Here is a 17,111-nt window from a genome sequence, read left to right as displayed (position 1 = left end):
GTATCCTATCCCTACCCTCCAGCTTCAACATCCCAGAGAAGTAGGAAATTATTACTATGCCCTTTTTACAGATGGGAAAAAGTGATGCACAAATTGATTAAGGGATACATTTTGAGTTGGGTCAAGACTCAGCCTCCCTGTCTGTGTAGATAATCTGTACCTGTAGAAGGGAAGCTGGGTGTTTAAAAATCTATCCCTAGTGACTTGCTAGCAGTCATACAGGAATAGCACCCAAACCTCTTGATTCCCCGTTCTATGCCATAATCACAAGACCATCCTAGCTCCTACATCTCAGCTCTGGGAATTTTCATCATGCCCTATGAATCGCTCTTCACGAACCCTTCATAAATCCTCTTGTGCATTCCCAATCTGCAGTAATTTCTTTCTAAACCCAATCACCTGCTCTAGCCTCCGGTTGCCTCTTCCCAGGGAAGTGGTGTACTGGTGTTATTTGTTGGAGTACAGTATTACCACGTTGTTAAATTAGAAAACAAGTGGTACACAATATCAGCAACAGCATTATAGGAATAAACTGTATTGTGAACTGCACATACTTTGCTGTTGTTCTTTCCAAGATACTTTGAACAAGAAGTAGCTCATACAATCATTTGCTAGCTCCCATCAAGCAGGGCTATAGCACTAGAAATAGCTACCTACAACATACTGCCTGTTAAGTGTACTTCACTCACACTCCTCAATATCTAGCTTCTTTTTTCAACATCCAGAATATTGAGACTAATAGTAATTCTAGTCCAGATTCAAAGTTTTGCCACTTTGTATTGGACGAATGCTAGAATCTGAGTAAATAATCTTAAACGGATTTTCCATAGCATTAACACAAATTCAGAGGTCTCCAAACATAATTTTCAACGTGCAGATGTTAAAGTCATAAATATTGATTTAATTTCAATAGCATCTTATTTAAACTGCTTTATGTACCAAAAGGGCTTGTGGATTGAAAACAACAATTACTTACAGCTATTCGTATTAAGAAATATTTAGTGAAGTGAAAATAATATGAAAAACTAAAGTACTCTCTGTCACACAAACCCATCTGAAACATGCTTTTGAATAAACTAAGCAATTTATCCCTATGTAGAAATTCAGACTCTGAAGTTTATTTCATATAATTTTCACATTGGTTCAGATATTACTAAGAGTCTGATCCTGCACTCACTGAAGTTAACAGTAACACTTGCATTGACCTTCAGTGGGTCTAGAATCACACCCTAGTTAATATCTCATATTGTAGAAATATTTGAGACCCAGAATAACATTTGAAATGAACAAACTACAATGTTGTCTTCCACTGTTAACTGGTGGGAGCTTCACAATGCAAAGTCTGACCAAGGCAACAGGACAATAACCACCTGCCCTCAATTTTAAAATATTAGAAAACAAAAATTAACACCCCTTACAAAAATGTAAGTGCAGAAAGTAATACTCAGACACCATAGAAATTGAAACATGAAAAACACTGATGAGTAGTGTAGGATCTCTTACCTTTAGGGCAAAAGGCTCCACAGCCCATTGTACACTATCCAAGTCACCCTCATTTTATCTGCACAAGGAGCTGTCTGTAAGGTATTTCAAGGCCCCCTTTTTGTTGCTGTTCTGTGAAGCTGTATTCGTAGCTGTTGAGCTTGTTTTCCAACAGAACGCTCCTGATATATCTCTCAGCTCAGTGCATCACTTCAGAACAAATGACTGACTGCCTATATAATTTAATATGATGCCACATGAGACTCACAGACCATCTGCAAAACAAACAAAATCTGCCTTTCGCAGCTTGGCAGGTTGTTGTCTGGAGAGCGAAGATGCAGCTTTGACTATATCTTTACCTGTCATATGATCGAATGAAAAACTCGAATGGCGTCTGTAAGGCATGTAATTTCATGCAATCTCAGAGTCCAGTTCTAATGATGAATAACTGGTATTTTCCCCCTTACAATTTGGGATAGAACCATAGTTATCCTAAAAGGATGGGGCAGGGCAGAATGGAGACATGGCAACAGGAAGTAGAACACCTGGATTTTTGCCTGCATTGGTTTTGAAAAAAATCAGAGGTGCAGAATGATAAAAAAATCTAAAAGTGGTTGAAGAGTGAAAATCAACATAAGCCTCCAAATAATTAAAATATATTTCCAGAATTGAGATGCAAGTGTAATATGGTACAAGGGAAGTTCAAATTCCACTCCTACCCACTGTGCCTCTTCTCCATCTATAGGTCCTACTCCCACTAAAATAGATGACAAAACTCCAACAGAAGGAGGATCAGGCCCTAAAATGGAAACAATCACATACAGAAAGTTGGAGGGCAAGGAGTGAAAATGCATGAGACACCACAGGACAGTAAAACACCTGGGAAAGGAAAATATATAATCCTCTTCCCCTCTAGAGTGATTGTGGCTTAGTAGAGGACCAGATGAAATAATAATCAGTTTTGACTTGGTGTCAAAACTGAATTGCTATGAAGATATTAAAAAAGGAGCTGTAAAAGTTCCTGAACGCCCGTTTCCACTTGGAGCACAAGGAGGAAATGACACATGACTGGCTCCATCCTGAGCAGCAGAAAGTGGTTACCTATCTAGTTTCCATTTAAACTTCATTGGAATTACCACTGCCAAAGTCATAAATGGACACTGTGGGGTGGTCAGAGTTATTCATCTGTGCTACAAACCACCACTCACCCTTGCTCCTGGTTCTGAAGTGACCCATCATAGAAAAGATACAATGTACTCTACAAAAGGCTCTTGCATTGCACCAATCACGGTGTAGCTATGGGGGAGCTTTAGGTGGGGCACTTAACTCACATATGTTCCTTAATGAAAAACATTGTGGTTGATGGGCTGTTCACTGAGCTCCAGCCTCTCTCCTGGATGTTCTGCTGAGTAGCCCTCTACAATAATGAGGGCTATCCACCTGGCATACTGCATCAGCACCCGCTTCCTCTCAGAGCAGGAAGGTGAGAGTGCTGCCATTTGAATAACACCAGTTAACTGTGGAAAAAATGAGATGAAATACCGAAAGTTTTCTCGGTCTTTCCTCTGATTTCCTCTTTAAAACACTGCTTGTACCTACCATAGTTCCAGGAGGACCCTGTCTAATTAAACTAATGTACCTGGGTGTAGTTACAGTAGTATTCAGTGGGCAAGAATGGGAGCTTTGTAATAACCAGAGTGGGGTTGTTTTCTGAGGGATAACATTTGCAGGAGTCTGTTTAGTTAGGAAGTTTAGAATTCAGGTCTGAAGCACATGCTTGGGGTTGGGGAGCAAAGTTTTGTAAGTACACACTCCTGTCAATCCATTTTCGCTTCCCACAAACAACCTCAAACAGGATTTCACTTCTACTTCCTGTAATCTAGAAGAAATTAATCATTTTATTAGTCTCATATTCAGAAAATGTGCTTCCCTTTGCCCTAAGCAGAAATCATTGCAGAAAAGAACAGCATATTGGTGAGATGCTTTGGGCCTAGGCTTCCCAAACTGTCATAAAGGGTTGATTTTCAGCCCCACAATTTTCAGCTTCATTAAAATAGGAAGTTTAGCAAAGGGAGGAGGGAAATCTTTTTCAAGTGGTTTTGGCCATCAATATAGGAAACAATTTAAAGTCAACATGATACTGATAGCTTAATTTGTGAAAATGGATAAATACCATATCTGCCACATAGCACATTAACCCATGTAACAAAGAAATACAGAAATAGCACTGCAATGCTTGGTTAAAAGGTTTTGGTTCAGAGAGGAGGAAATTTAATTAAAGCATGTAATGTCAATTACTGTCATTTGTAATTGTATTATGCCTCCCTAGAAATAATGCAGACACAGAATTCTAAAGTTACCTGCATGTTTGATGTAAATGAGATAAAATTATCTAGGTCCTGAGAAAATCCAGATAGTAGTAGAAAAAATGCACTCTGCCTAACCTCATATGTCATAAAAATTAATGATTTATGGACCATCTTTAAACTGTTGATTATATGAGAAGTGATGTGCCTCCAGTTTAAACAGATAAGCCAACAAACACAGCATTTGGCTTGAGAAATTTGTGTTTAAAAAACTTGATGTTATGCCAGGATATTTTTAAAAATACTAAGCCAAATTCTGTTACATCAGTTTGCACCAGTAAATAATTTGGCTTTCTGTTTATATTAATAAAATCTATCAAAAAATTACAGGGCCTGATCCTGGATGCTACTCTTTCTTTTTTGCTCTACCCTGTACAAAAGGGACAGTGAGCTAGTTGTGTGCAGGGACATCCCCAGGTGGCAAAGCCAGAGTAGTCAGCTCTGCATCACCGCCTCTCCCCGCACACTACGCATAAGAGGCATCAGCATCTATCTATACCTAGCTGTTATAAAGCACTTGTTCATCCATAGATCTCAAAGGAAGTCAAAGTACCAATATTTCCATTTTACAGATGGGGAGACTGAGACACAGAGTGGTGAAAGGACTTGCCCAAGGCCACCCAAAACACCACTGGTATAGGCAAGAACTGAACCCCAGGCCATTGCCCTCTCCACTAAGCCACACTATCTGTCTCACTATTTCATAGAAGTTACTGCAAGTGAAGGTTAAGAAGCCTTGAGGTTTCTCTAATTTTTATTAGGAGCCCTGCAACTTGCCACTAGGACTGAAGGGTGAAAAACTGTTGGAAAGTCCCCCATACTCTACCACACCCAGGCATGCCTACTGCTGCACCCTGGAGGATGATACTTTTCTTAACAATATAGTGTTACAGAGTGTGGTAATTAAAATGCAGCAAAATAATGTAAGAGAAGCTGTTGTTGTTTTTAAAGTAAAAGCCAGTCAGGCTATTTCTTATAGTCTCTAAGTCCCACACATGTATTGTGTCTGTCAAACTCCCCTTGAGGCATTTTAAGGGTGCGTAGATCACAGAAGGATGCAGATTCACTTAAAAATATGAATCTAATCTACTTGAATGGAAAAAGACAGGAATCTTGTCAGGGAAAAAAAGAATACACATTGTATGAATAAGGAGAAGCAAAATTACTGTGATATAAGAACCCAGAGAGAGAGAGATAATGGGCCAGAACTCATGCTCAGTGTAACTATGGTGAGGGCTCTACACCACTGCCCTGCCTCCCCCAATCCTGAGGTTGACAGAGGCTAAAATGACCCTTTCATAAAGAAAGCTGCCTCAGTGGTCTCCTAGACCCTGCTCTGCTGACCGCAGAGTGCTGTGCCCTCCAGCTCCACACCCTGGAATATCTCTTCTTGCAGCTAACACATCCTCTCTCCCAGGGAGAGTGGCGGAGCAAATGGTGTAAAACCTGCCATGGTGGTTTTATGCGTTCCAGTAGGGTTGCTTTAAAGTCATTTTGCACCACACTAGCAGTCAGTGCAAAGGGCCCTTAACCACGGTCAAGAATCTGGCCTAGAAAACACAATGCGCTAGATATTCAAAATTCTCTTAGCAATAGCTAAGAGTGAAAGTATAGGGTGGCATTTTCAAAAGCTCTCAACAAAACTCAGATTTCAATGGGAGAAAAATCAGGCCAACACTGAGGACTTTGGAAAAACTCATTTTCACCGGGAACCTTAACAAAGGGTAAAATCCACACATGAATCATACTGAAACAGATTAGCATTTTGCAAAAAGGAGTGGACAATTGTCAGGGTTGTATTTTTAGAAGTGCAAATATAATAATTCTTCAAAGAAAATGTAGGGCAAGTGACAAGTGTTACATTGGCAAGTATCATTCAAGCTCAGCAATTCTAGAGGACTGAAGCTCAGGACAGCAAAACATTAAGAACAGAATGGCCATACCAGATCAGACCAGATCCTCCATGAACTTACCTAACAATTTTTTGAACCCACTTATACTTTTGGCCTTCTCAACATCCCCTGCCAACAAGTTCCGCAGGTTGACGGTGCACTCTTGCAGGAGTAATTTCTTGTGTGTTGTGCTGTTTTTTGGGTTTTTTTTACATCTGCTGCCTGTTCATTTCATTGGGTGACCCCCTTCATTCTTGTGTTATGGGAAGGAGTAAATAACACTTCTTTATTCACTTTCTCCACATCGGTCATGGTTTTATAGACCTTTATCATTTCTCCCTTTATTCATCTCTTTTCTAAGATGAACAGTCCCAGTCTTTTTAATCTCTCCTCATAGGGAAGCTGTTCCATACCCCTATTCATTTTTGTTGCCCTTCTCTGTATGTATTTCCAATTCTAATATATCTTTTTAGGGATGGGGCAATCAGAACTCCATTCAAGGTGTGGCCATACCATGGATTTATACAGTGGCATTACGATATTTTGTGCTTTATTATCTATCCCTTTCTTAATGGTTCCTAACATTGTTAGCTTTTTTGACTGCTGCTGCTCACTGAGCAGATGTTTTCAGAGAACTATCCACAATGACTCCTAGATCTCTTTCTTGAGTGGTACAAGTTGATTTTGTATGTATAGTTGGAATTATGTTTTCCACTTTATATTTATCAACATTGAATTTCATCTGCCATTTTGTTGTCCAGTCACACAGTGAGCTCCCTTTGTAACACTCTGCAGTCAGCTTTGGACTTAACTATCTTGACTAATTTTGTATCATCTGCAAACTTAGCCACCTTACTGTTTACCTCTTTTTAAGATCATTTATGAATATGTTGAACAGCACTGGTTCTAGCACAAAGCCTTGGGGGATCCTGCTATTTACCTCTCTCCCATATGAAAACTGACCAATTATTCCTACCCTTTGTTTCCTATCTTGGAACCAATGACTGATCCATGACAGGACCTTCCGTCTTATCCCAGGATTGCTTACTGTGCTTAAGAGCCTTTGGTGAGAGACCTTGTCAAAGGCTTTCCGAAAAAGTCCAAGTACACTATATCCACTGGATCACTCTTGTCTACATGTTTGTTGATCCTCTCAAAGAATTCTAATAGTTTGGTGATGCATGATTTCCCTTTACAAAAGCTGTGTTGACTCTTCCCCGACACAGCATGTTCATCTATGTGTCTGATAATTCTGTTCTTTACTGTAGTTTCAACCAATTTTCTTGGTACTGAAGTTAGACTTAACAGCCGGTAGCTGCCAGGATCATCTCTGGAGCCTTTTAAAAAAACTGGCATTACATGAGCTATCCACCACTCATCTGGTACAGAGGCTGATTTAAGCAACAGGTTACATACCAAAGTTAGTAGTTCTCATATTTGAGTTCCTTCAGAACACTTGGGTGAATACCATCTGGTTCTGGTGACTTTTTACTGTTTAATTTATCATTATATTATCTACTAAAATAAATTACCACTAACACAACATGATTCACTCATATAAAAAATGACTTCAGATTAAGAGACAGACTCTCAGTAGGTTGACAAATCCACAGCTATGCAGTTGTTATTTGTTGTGCCTCTTGCAAAAGGTCCAAGTGTGAATAAATATATGACAAGACCACCAACTTTCATCTTGCAAACAGCTTGGGGAGTCGCAACACACAGGATGAAAGAATCACATTTGTTATTATATTTATATTCACGTCTCTAGGTGACTTACATCCATAGAGATACTCCCAGTCCTTACGAAAAAAAATCCATTCATAAGCTTTTCAACTTGAAATGCTCAACAATATAACTCCCCCCTCCAAACCAGTAACTCCCATTGCCCACTATTAAATCAGGCTATGTGCTGGTCTAAAGCTTGACTAACCAGATATACTTATATTGAGTAATGAAGTAGTGTAGAATGATCACTGTTTCATAGGTAAGGAAACTGAGGCACAAAGGGCTTGACTCTGCCCTTACTAATGCCAGTAGAAAGGGAGAGAAAGTACACTTAAGTCAACAGAGTTCCAGTGATGTAAAACTAGTACGGAGATCAGAATCAGTCCTAAAGAGATTAACTGCCAGATACTGCCACCCTTACTCGTATTAGTAGTATCTTCCTCCAGTGTTATAGTTTCTATTGATTTCAATAGGGCCACTTGCGAAGTAAGGTACTATTCAGTGAGAGTATATCTAGCAGAATCTAGCACTAGGTAATTTGCTCAGTGTTACAGATTACGATCTCACTTCCACAGGTGAAAAATTGCAGTGATTACTCCTGATTTACACCGGTGTAAGTGAGGTCATAATCAGGCCCAAGGTCCGTGTGACACTGCCAGGAATAGAGCCTAAGCCTCTTGACCCTCTGACTTGTATTTGAACAAGACCATCTTTCGTTTCTTGTCCCTTTCTTGTTACTTTCTCTCTGTCTTCCCTTTGTCTCTTTCTTACTTATCTTGGACTCCAATTTCCGTCATCTCAGGATCCTATCTGCTAAACTGCATTATATACTCCACTTCTTTTTTGTTCTCTCTCACTCTCTCTCTAGAATATTACCTAGCTGGCAATAAGTTTCCTGTGAGAGACTACTTTCCTGTCACACATTAAGCAATTTACTGACAACCACTGTTCCCATACAGTTATGCACCTAGACAGTGAATTGGTTAGCAGTTCCATATGTCAGAATTGCTACAGTTTTCTGGAAAATTGTATTACTTTGGGTAAATAAAAAAAGCTAACAGCAGCAGGAAAAAAATCATAAAAATGTAGCCAAATTTGTTTCATCCTGCCTGCATCAGCAAATTTGGTCAATGACCTCTCTATATGAGTCATGCAAGAGCTTTAAAACTTGCAGTGATTTATATATTCAGGATAGGAAGTTCAAGGCTTACATTTTTATTCCCTAACCATACATTATTTCTCTCTACACACAATTTCTTGAGAATTACCTCTGCCCTGAAATATATAGGCATAATTTTTTCTGCTTCATGATGCATATTAACCAAAACCACTCATCTCAATAACAGTCTCTATGTTTTTGGCTGATTGCAGCAGATGTGTAGGTTATTCCTGGAACCCTAGCTGGTAGATGGCTTTCATTATAGTCTTAGCCATGAAAACAGGCTTCTACCAATAGTGGCATAGTTTGTGAAAAGGTAATTCTGAAAGGAAAAAAAAATCTTTTCATTTTTACAGGATACCAAAAATACAAAAGATCTCTTTCCTATATTCTACAATATTTTTAAAATAAAATAATTCCACCACATAGCTCTTATCATCATCAAATCTCAAAGCACTTTACAAAGGAAGGTAAATATTATTATCCCCATTTTACAGATAGGAAAATTGACTAAGCAGTGAAGTACCCTGCCCAAGATTACCCAGCAGGCGAGTGGCAGAGATAGAAATAGAACCCAGGTCTCCTTTTGAGTTCCAGTCAAGTGCATTAGCCATGAGCCCACAGTGCCTCTCCAGGAGGGCTTGCATTCCCAAGTTTAAATTTAGAGTCGCAGAACTTTTGAAGAAAAAACACCAGAATACAAGATAGAAACTAGTAAAACAAAGTTTCTCTCTTGAGTCATGTGCAGAGAGAATATTTTGTTACCAGTTTGAGTAAAAATAAGCACAAGTGGCTTTTTAGATTATGTGGTAAATATATATAATGCTGCTTTCCTTTCTACCAGACCTAGCACTTAACTCTCACTAAGGCAACTCTGAATCAAGAATTACCTTGACTTTTGGAGAGTTGTATAGATGCTTTATGAAGCCAGTTTGGCTGTTTTCATAAGTTTATCATGCTTTATAACCGATGTCGTGTACATTTGGGATTAGGAAGCTAGAAGGATGACCCTATGACACACAGTATAAAACGTAAAAAGAAAAGGAGTACTTGTGGCACCTTAGAGACTTACAAATTTGTTAGTCTCTACAGTGCCACAAGTACTCCTTTTTTATTAGTCTCTAAGGTGCCACAAGACCTCCTTTTCTTTTTGCGAATACAGACTAACATGGCTGCTACTCTGAAACCTGTCAGTATAAAACGGATACTTTTTGTAGGTATTTGAATATTGAACTCTAAGCCCAAAAAGTTTTATGCCAGGGTTCAGAGCACAGATCTTTTTAAAGATCAATAGGTACATTTAGTTTATTGAAAAAGTGAATGATTCAGTTCTGGAACCTCAAGGCCAAAAAGAACATATTTTGTAGAGAGCTGAGCTAAGAAAGTTCTTTTTTTTCTAAAGCTTACAAGCTGGGATTTGATTTTGTAAAACCAGGGGCAGATTCAGATCTATTTCCATTTGGTCCGAACCACCACGTTCAGGGAGGAGGAGGTTAGGAATTCAAAAAAAGTATAAAGCGTTGACCTATCACCCATAATAAGCAAAGCAGGTACTCTTTGTTTTGGAAAGCCTCATTCATAGGTTTTGCCAGACCTGGTACGGTTCAGCTCCTGAGTTCTATTTTATCTAAACCATCAAAGTCTAGTACAAGAGTTTCGAGAAACGTTACCAGTTTGGGCCCATCTCTAGTTTTAACATCATTCCCCTTCCTTTGTGGACTAGGCATGAGGGAAGCAGGATGCCACAGAACAAGGAAAAAAATTAAGCAATTTCCTTTACTATGACTCTGCTGTGCAGGTTATTATCTTTCTAACCCTCCAATTGAACAATTCTCTAGAGACAGAGTAAGTAAGTACTGTGTTGCTCTTCAGTTGTAACTGACGAAGCCATCATACTGAGATACTATCTTTCCCCTTTCTTTTCTGCCAGTCCTAGTAAATTAAAATCCTTTCAACTGAGCTGTGTGATGATACTTATTGTGAACCCACCAGATGCTAGTGTCTACATGACCTAGAACAGAGGTGGGCAAACTCCGGCCTGCGGGCCACATCCGGCCCGCAGGACCCTCCTGCCTGGCCCAGGAGGCTAGCCCATGGCCCTCTCCCTTTCTGTTCCCTCTCCCACACAGCCTCAGCGTGCTGTGCCGCCGACGCAATGCTCTGGGCGGCCGGGCAGCACAGTTGCGGAGCCCCAGCCTGAACCGGTGCTCTGGGTGGCGCAGCCAGCCATTGGTGCCCCAGGCAGCACAGTAAGAGGGCAGGGGAGTTTGGGGTGGTGGTCAGGGGGCAGGGGTGTGGATAGTGGTCGGGGCGGTCAGAGGGCGGGGAGCAGGAGGGTTGGATGGGGCAGGGGCCCCGGGGGGAGGGAATCGGGAATGAGGGGGGGTTGGATGGGGTGGCAGGGGGCAGTCAGGGGTGGGGAGTCCGGGGGTGGTCAGGGAACAAGGGGTGGTGGATGGGGCATGGGTCCTGGGGGGGCCATCAGAGGACAGGAAACAGGGGAGTTAGCTGGGGCAGGATTCCCGGGGGAGCCATCAGGGGGCAAGAAGCAGGGGGGGTCGGATAGGAGGCAGGGGCTGAGACACAGCCTCCCCTAACCGGCCCTCCATACAATTTTGGAAACCCGATGTGGCCCTCAGGCCAAAACGTTTGCCTGCCCCTGGCCTAGAAGCTAACATGCCTTCAGCACTTGCCCCTGAGCTTGTTGTATACCTGACATGCTACCAAATATCTGAGAAAGTTTGGTGTACGTAGCAATGGCTCCATAAGGCGGTGCTAACTACAGTTATTCTCTGTTCATCCTCTCACCTGTCAGCTCTAGATAACAAAAGGTGGTTTATTTTCTTAGGTCTGCAGTCCACTAAAACTTTCCTATACTCAATGGACCAGCAGGAGACTCCTATGGGCTAGTTGTAAAAGAAAATTTCTCTCCTGCTGCCATCCTTCTGGAGCTACATGATTTAAAAAAAAATAATTAATTACCTACCAGGAATCCAGATTAAATTACAGGAACTTTGTGCCAAACCTTGCAAAACCCTGCATTAAAATTCACTACACTTCCAGGTCTAAGAAATTAAAACCAGAACACCCAAAACCCTGGACTGATTCCAATCTTTTCTGACAACACTAGTTTGAATGAGTTAAAAAGCAGGAGAAAGATATCAGCCTTGCACAACTGTCATGAAGAATACCCAGTCCAAGCACAAAATCCAGTTGTCTGTACTTTTCTCTGGTAATTACGACAATATGGACAGATCTGGGGTTTTGTTTTGAAACCATCTCTGCTTATCAGATTTTACAATGTACTACTGCGAAAGGTTGCACAAATATTAACTAGCTGATTTTAATTTTTTTAATGGCCAGCTCTCCAAACTCAACCAGGGATCACTAAAATTAGCTGTTTTCATTCTGGCTTGTCCATCTTTAGGAGTAATAAAGAATCTGCCAGCCATATCCTGCCCTCAATTTCACTTCAGCAATCCTATTGGTTTCAAAGGGGTTTCACAGATAACAGAGGGTAGAATTTTGCCCTGCAGTATTAAGTTAGTAAAGAAGTCGGTTGATGATATATTAGCCAGAATTGCATCAAACTCCCTCTCCCATAGCTGTGGTGGTTCTGCAGTGCTAGCAGGAGTAGAAAACTAAATCATCATTTTTGTCACTGAAGTAAGCAGATACGAATTTGAGTATGCTCGGGGAGCAGCAGATCTGTTGTGTATGGAAACACCACTTTTAAAAGTATCAGAGGGGTAGCCGTGTTAGTCTGGATCTGTAAAAGCGACAAAGATACCTGCACGAGGAAATAAGGAACAGATCAACAGAGCCAGACATGTACCCAGAAGCCTCCTGCTGCAAGACAAGCCCAAGAAAGAAACCAACAGAACTCCACTGGCCATCACATACAGTCCTTAGCTAAAACCTCTCAAACGCACCATCAGTGATCTACAACCCATCTTGGACAACGATCCCTCACTTTCACAGGCCTTGGGAGGCAGGCCAGTCCTCACCCACAGACAACCCACCAACCTGAAGCATATTCTCACCAGCAACGACACACCGCACCGTAGTAACTCTAGCTCAGGAACCAATCCATGCAACAAACCCCGATGCCAACTCTACCAACATATCTACACCAGCGATACCATCACAGGACCTAACCAGATCAACCCCACCATCACTGGTTCATTCACCTGCACATCCACCAATGTAATATACACCATCACATGCCAGCAATGCCCCTCTGCTATGTACATCGGCCAAACTGGACAGTCCCTACGTAAAAGGATAAATGGACACAAATCAGATATTAGGAATGGCAATATACAAAAACCTGTAGGAGAACACCTCAATCTCCCTGGACACACAATAGCAGATTTAAAGGTAGCCATTCTGCAGCTAAAAAACTTCAGGACCAGACTTCAAAGAGAAACTGCTGAGCTTCAGTTCATTTGCAAATTTGACACCATCAGCTCAGGATTAAACAAGGACTGTGACTGGCTAGCCAACTACAAAAGCAGTTTCTCCTCCCTTGGTGTTCACACCTCAACTGCTAGAAGAGGGCCTCATCGTCCCTGATTGAACTAACCTCATTATCCCTAGCCTGATTCCTGCTTGCATATTTATACCTGCCTCTGGAAATTTCCACTACATGCATCTGAAGAAGTGGGTATTCACCCATGAAAGCTTATGCTCCAATACATCTGTTAGTCTATAAGGTGCCACAGGTCTCTTTGCCACTTTTACAAGGTCACTTTTCATAGTAGAACTACAATCTAAGTCTCACAATATCACTTTGATGCAGGGATTTGTCACAACACCCATTTTACAGATGAGAACAACAGACAAAGAGAGGATTTTCCCAGTACCCCACATGAGAGAAGGATTAGAATTTAGGAGTTCCTGGCTCCCAGACCCATGCTTTAGTCCATTAAACCATGCTGCCATTCAAGTCTAAAACTTATTTTTACTTGTGATCTACAAGAACTTACAAGAACTTTACTTGTGATCTACAAGTATTAGAGACGGGCATACTAACTCTCTATAGTGTGCAATTTAGCAGCATTTTAAAAAGGGATTCATTGCTGTATTTTCCATCTGAAAGGTAAAAGCCTATTTTCTTCTCCATAGGGAAAATTGCTAACTCTCTTGTTTTTATGTTAGTAACTTATATTGCAGAGTTTGGAGTTTAATCTCAAACTTCCTGATATTTCTTCAGTATAATGGATATTTCTCCCGAAGAACAATTTTTAATTACAATTTGTATTAATTATATATGTGGCAATTTCACAGTGTTAGAGCTATGGGGCCAAGTTCCACGATCGGCTACTCCACGCATCTGGAAGTCATTGAAGTTTCACTTATGTAACAAAGGCTCAATGTGTTCTCAGAATGAAGATCAAAAGCACTGACTGAGATAGGAAACACTTCTAATATCTTTTATTTAAGTCTAGGTGTAATAAAGGAGAGTGTTGCTGTCAACAAGGTCAAAGAAAGCTGCCATCTTGTTTTCAACCATAGGCTAAAGGGATACAAGCCAAGACATTTAATTTATAAAAACAAATTGGAGTTTTTCAGTTTCTGGGTCTACAAGTGATGAATGGGTTTATGGCCCTCTCTGGTCCCAGGGGGCATGCGGCAAGAGGGGCTACACTCTATTGCAGTAGCACCTGCATGCAAATGCAGTGGTGTCAGCTTTAGAGCTCCGAAGGGAACCACTTGCCAGAAGTAAATGCCGTTTGACAGCAGCTCCTAATAAGAGGAAGGAAATGAGGGAGAGAGAGAAAAGTGATAGGAAATAAAAGGACTTTATAAAACAGGGTTTATTGCTTTCATTTGTGGCGATTTTCCTTTGTTCTGTTTAAGCACTGTACCTTCCAATTCCAGATACAGCACAAAAGAGATACTTGTCTAAAAAAAGTTTATTTCTATCTGGGACTGCCTTTCAAGACACGGCACAAACTCAGTCATACATTATTAGGAGTAACAATGGACTAGCTCTAATTAACTTGGCACAGCCTTTGCTTATGATACCAATCAAATCAATATTAAGGGGGATTGCACACTCTCTCATTACAGCACAAAATGGGCGCCAATCTCTTCAGGAAGATTTTTGGGTCAGAAACTGTGTTTGAGGTCAGCGTATTTGGCTTCTCCTCCTCCCTTTTTAAACAGGATGGAAAAAAATATTTAATTATGTGCTATTTAGTACCTGGATAAAATATACATTCAGGCTGCCTACATTGTATGACTGAAACTAATCCAATATGAAGACGTCTCAGTTTAAAAAAAATAAAGATTTTAGTAGCTCACAGAGCTCAAATTAAATACTTAAATAGGTAACACTAGATGTTTCTCATGCTGCCTCACATTTCTCTATTTATTTTTATCTGCAGGATCAGGCGTGTTAGAGAGGGAGGCCTGGTAAGAATTGCCTCAGACATCATTCTTGGTTACTTACATCTGTGGTCAATTTTCCACACTTTCTTCCATAAAAGGTAAACGAGGCACTGTACTTGCAACAGGATAATCTAAACAATATGAACAATGTTACTGTTAAAGACCATCTGGTTCATCAAGCACAGCTCCAGACTGTTAACTCCTTGAGTAAAATGGGGAATCATGTAGCATGCATTTGTCTATACACAATTCATTTTTAAACTGATAAATGTTAGAGCTCCTGAGACACAACAGATTCAGCGTGCAGGGAAAATGAGTCTCTCTTTTTATACTCCGTAGATCTGGGCTAGCTAGCAACATTTATATGTAACATTTTCTACAAAAAGTCTCTAGGCTCTTCTGAAGTTTCGATCAATCAGTTCTACATTTGGTTTTTGGGGTGGTTTTGTTTTTTTCTGATCTCATAATCCACTTAAAAACTAAGGACCTGATCCTGGAAAGGTTTAAAGACACAGCTTTTACCCATGTGAGTAAAATTATATGCTTCAGTCGATAAAGAAACAGGCCTTGAAAAACTAAATGATTTAAAAAAAAATTAATTTCAGAAGTCAAAGTAGGGTCACAAGAAAGCAAAAAAAAGTAACAAATCCCAGCCCAGTCTTTTGTTGTGGTTTCTACAATTCCTTACCTTTTCAAAATCCATCAGCTCTTTATTCTTTTGGCATTAGATGGATATGCACGTAAACAAGAAAAGCGCCCCACAGGAAAATGAGCAAAGCAAGAATTAAAATTACTTGGGAGAACAGAATGGAGAAAGAAGGTAAGAAAAGGGGAGAGAGAGATAGTACTTTAAATATTCAAGAGGCAGTGTAATCTAGCATACTGAACACAGGACTGAGGGTATGCCTACATTGAAACTGTGATTACACTACGTGTAGGAATGCCCTTAGCTAGCTCTGATCAAGTTAGCTCTCTAAAAATAGCTATGAAGCCGTGGGCAGCAGGACTGACGAGCAGTCTGAGTACATACCTGCCTGGGACCCAGGGTATGTACTTAGAGCAGCTAGCCGATGCCACTGCCTGTGCTGCTGCAGCTTCGCTGCTATTTTTAGCGAGCCAGCTTGATCAAAGCTGGCTCAGGAATGCCAACATCTGCCACCACACCGACCGCGTAGAGACATACTCTGCGGTAGAAACACCTGAGCTCTAGGGCTGGCTCTTTCATAGACTTAAGCGGTGTCCCAAGAAACAGGTCATTGTGTTTCAGATTCCCCACATGTAAAATGGGAATAATACTTATACACATCACAAAGGTATTTGTCAGAAATAATTAAAAGTCTGTACCTTGAAGATGTAAGACCCAAGGCTATGCCAGCCAACACTGACTTCAGTGGAAGTCTACTGAACATTAGCTTCAGAGTAGAACAGGCACAACCCAGAGTCATGTGAGAGTTAAACGGTATTATATATGGTCAGTTTACATGGTTAAATGTGCCCATTTGCCTTCTGCAAACAATACAACAGATGCTGTGTGTGTTACATCAAAGCCAAAAGACACTTTTGTAAACAGACACTCACCAGTATGCAGTGGCTGCTTTTCACAAGGCATACTTTATAGTAACTGTGCATGGAGTGGGTTAAATATTGGTCTCTGTTACAGCTGTGCAATCCCATGTTGCCTGACTGTAACTGAGAACAGGATTTGGCTCCATAGGTTCCTCCCCCACCCCTCAAATTTTAATGACAGGGTGAAAAAAATTTATTGAACTAGAAAATTGAAATACTTCTTTTTCAGTCTTTTTTATTTCATTCTAAAAATATTTTTGGAAGGAGAAAAGATTAAGCAAAAAAGACTAAGCAGAGCTGGAGTTTTTCTTTGAGAGTAAACAACAGGGGATTTTCATATTCATTTGGTTTTTGGTTTTAATTCCATGAGCACTTTAAACAGAAGCACTGCTATATCTAATTTCTAGGTAGAGCACACACATTTCCAAACCCATTGCTCCAACAAATTCTTCCACCCCCACAATTCAGCATGTGTTGATAAACTCCTTTTAAACGCTACTACAGTCTGAGAGTCTCATTTTC

At 40.5% G+C, this 17,111-nt stretch overlaps 1 protein-coding gene across 4 annotated transcripts in view; it reads right to left on the bottom strand.

Moving 5' to 3' along the window:
• Positions 1-17,111, bottom strand: part of PARVA (parvin alpha) — an 83,773-nt gene that overhangs the window by 37,944 nt on the left and 28,718 nt on the right. The window contains exon 2 of one of the 4 annotated variants that reach the window (XM_073347627.2): positions 15,085-15,154. The exons of 2 other annotated variants lie outside the window; for them this stretch is intronic. In XM_073347627.2, the coding sequence (XP_073203728.1) occupies positions 15,085-15,154 (70 nt within the window). Of the gene's footprint in view, positions 1-1,503; positions 1,634-15,084; positions 15,155-17,111 lie in introns of those variants that run through there. One more of the 4 variants, XM_073347628.2, reaches the window with a different exon arrangement.

Source organism: Lepidochelys kempii, chromosome 6 (assembly GCF_965140285.1).
Source record: "Lepidochelys kempii isolate rLepKem1 chromosome 6, rLepKem1.hap1, whole genome shotgun sequence".
NCBI lineage: Eukaryota > Metazoa > Chordata > Testudines > Cheloniidae > Lepidochelys > Lepidochelys kempii.
Note: the sequence above shows the minus strand (reverse complement) of the source record. Positions and strands in the feature narration are given on the sequence as shown.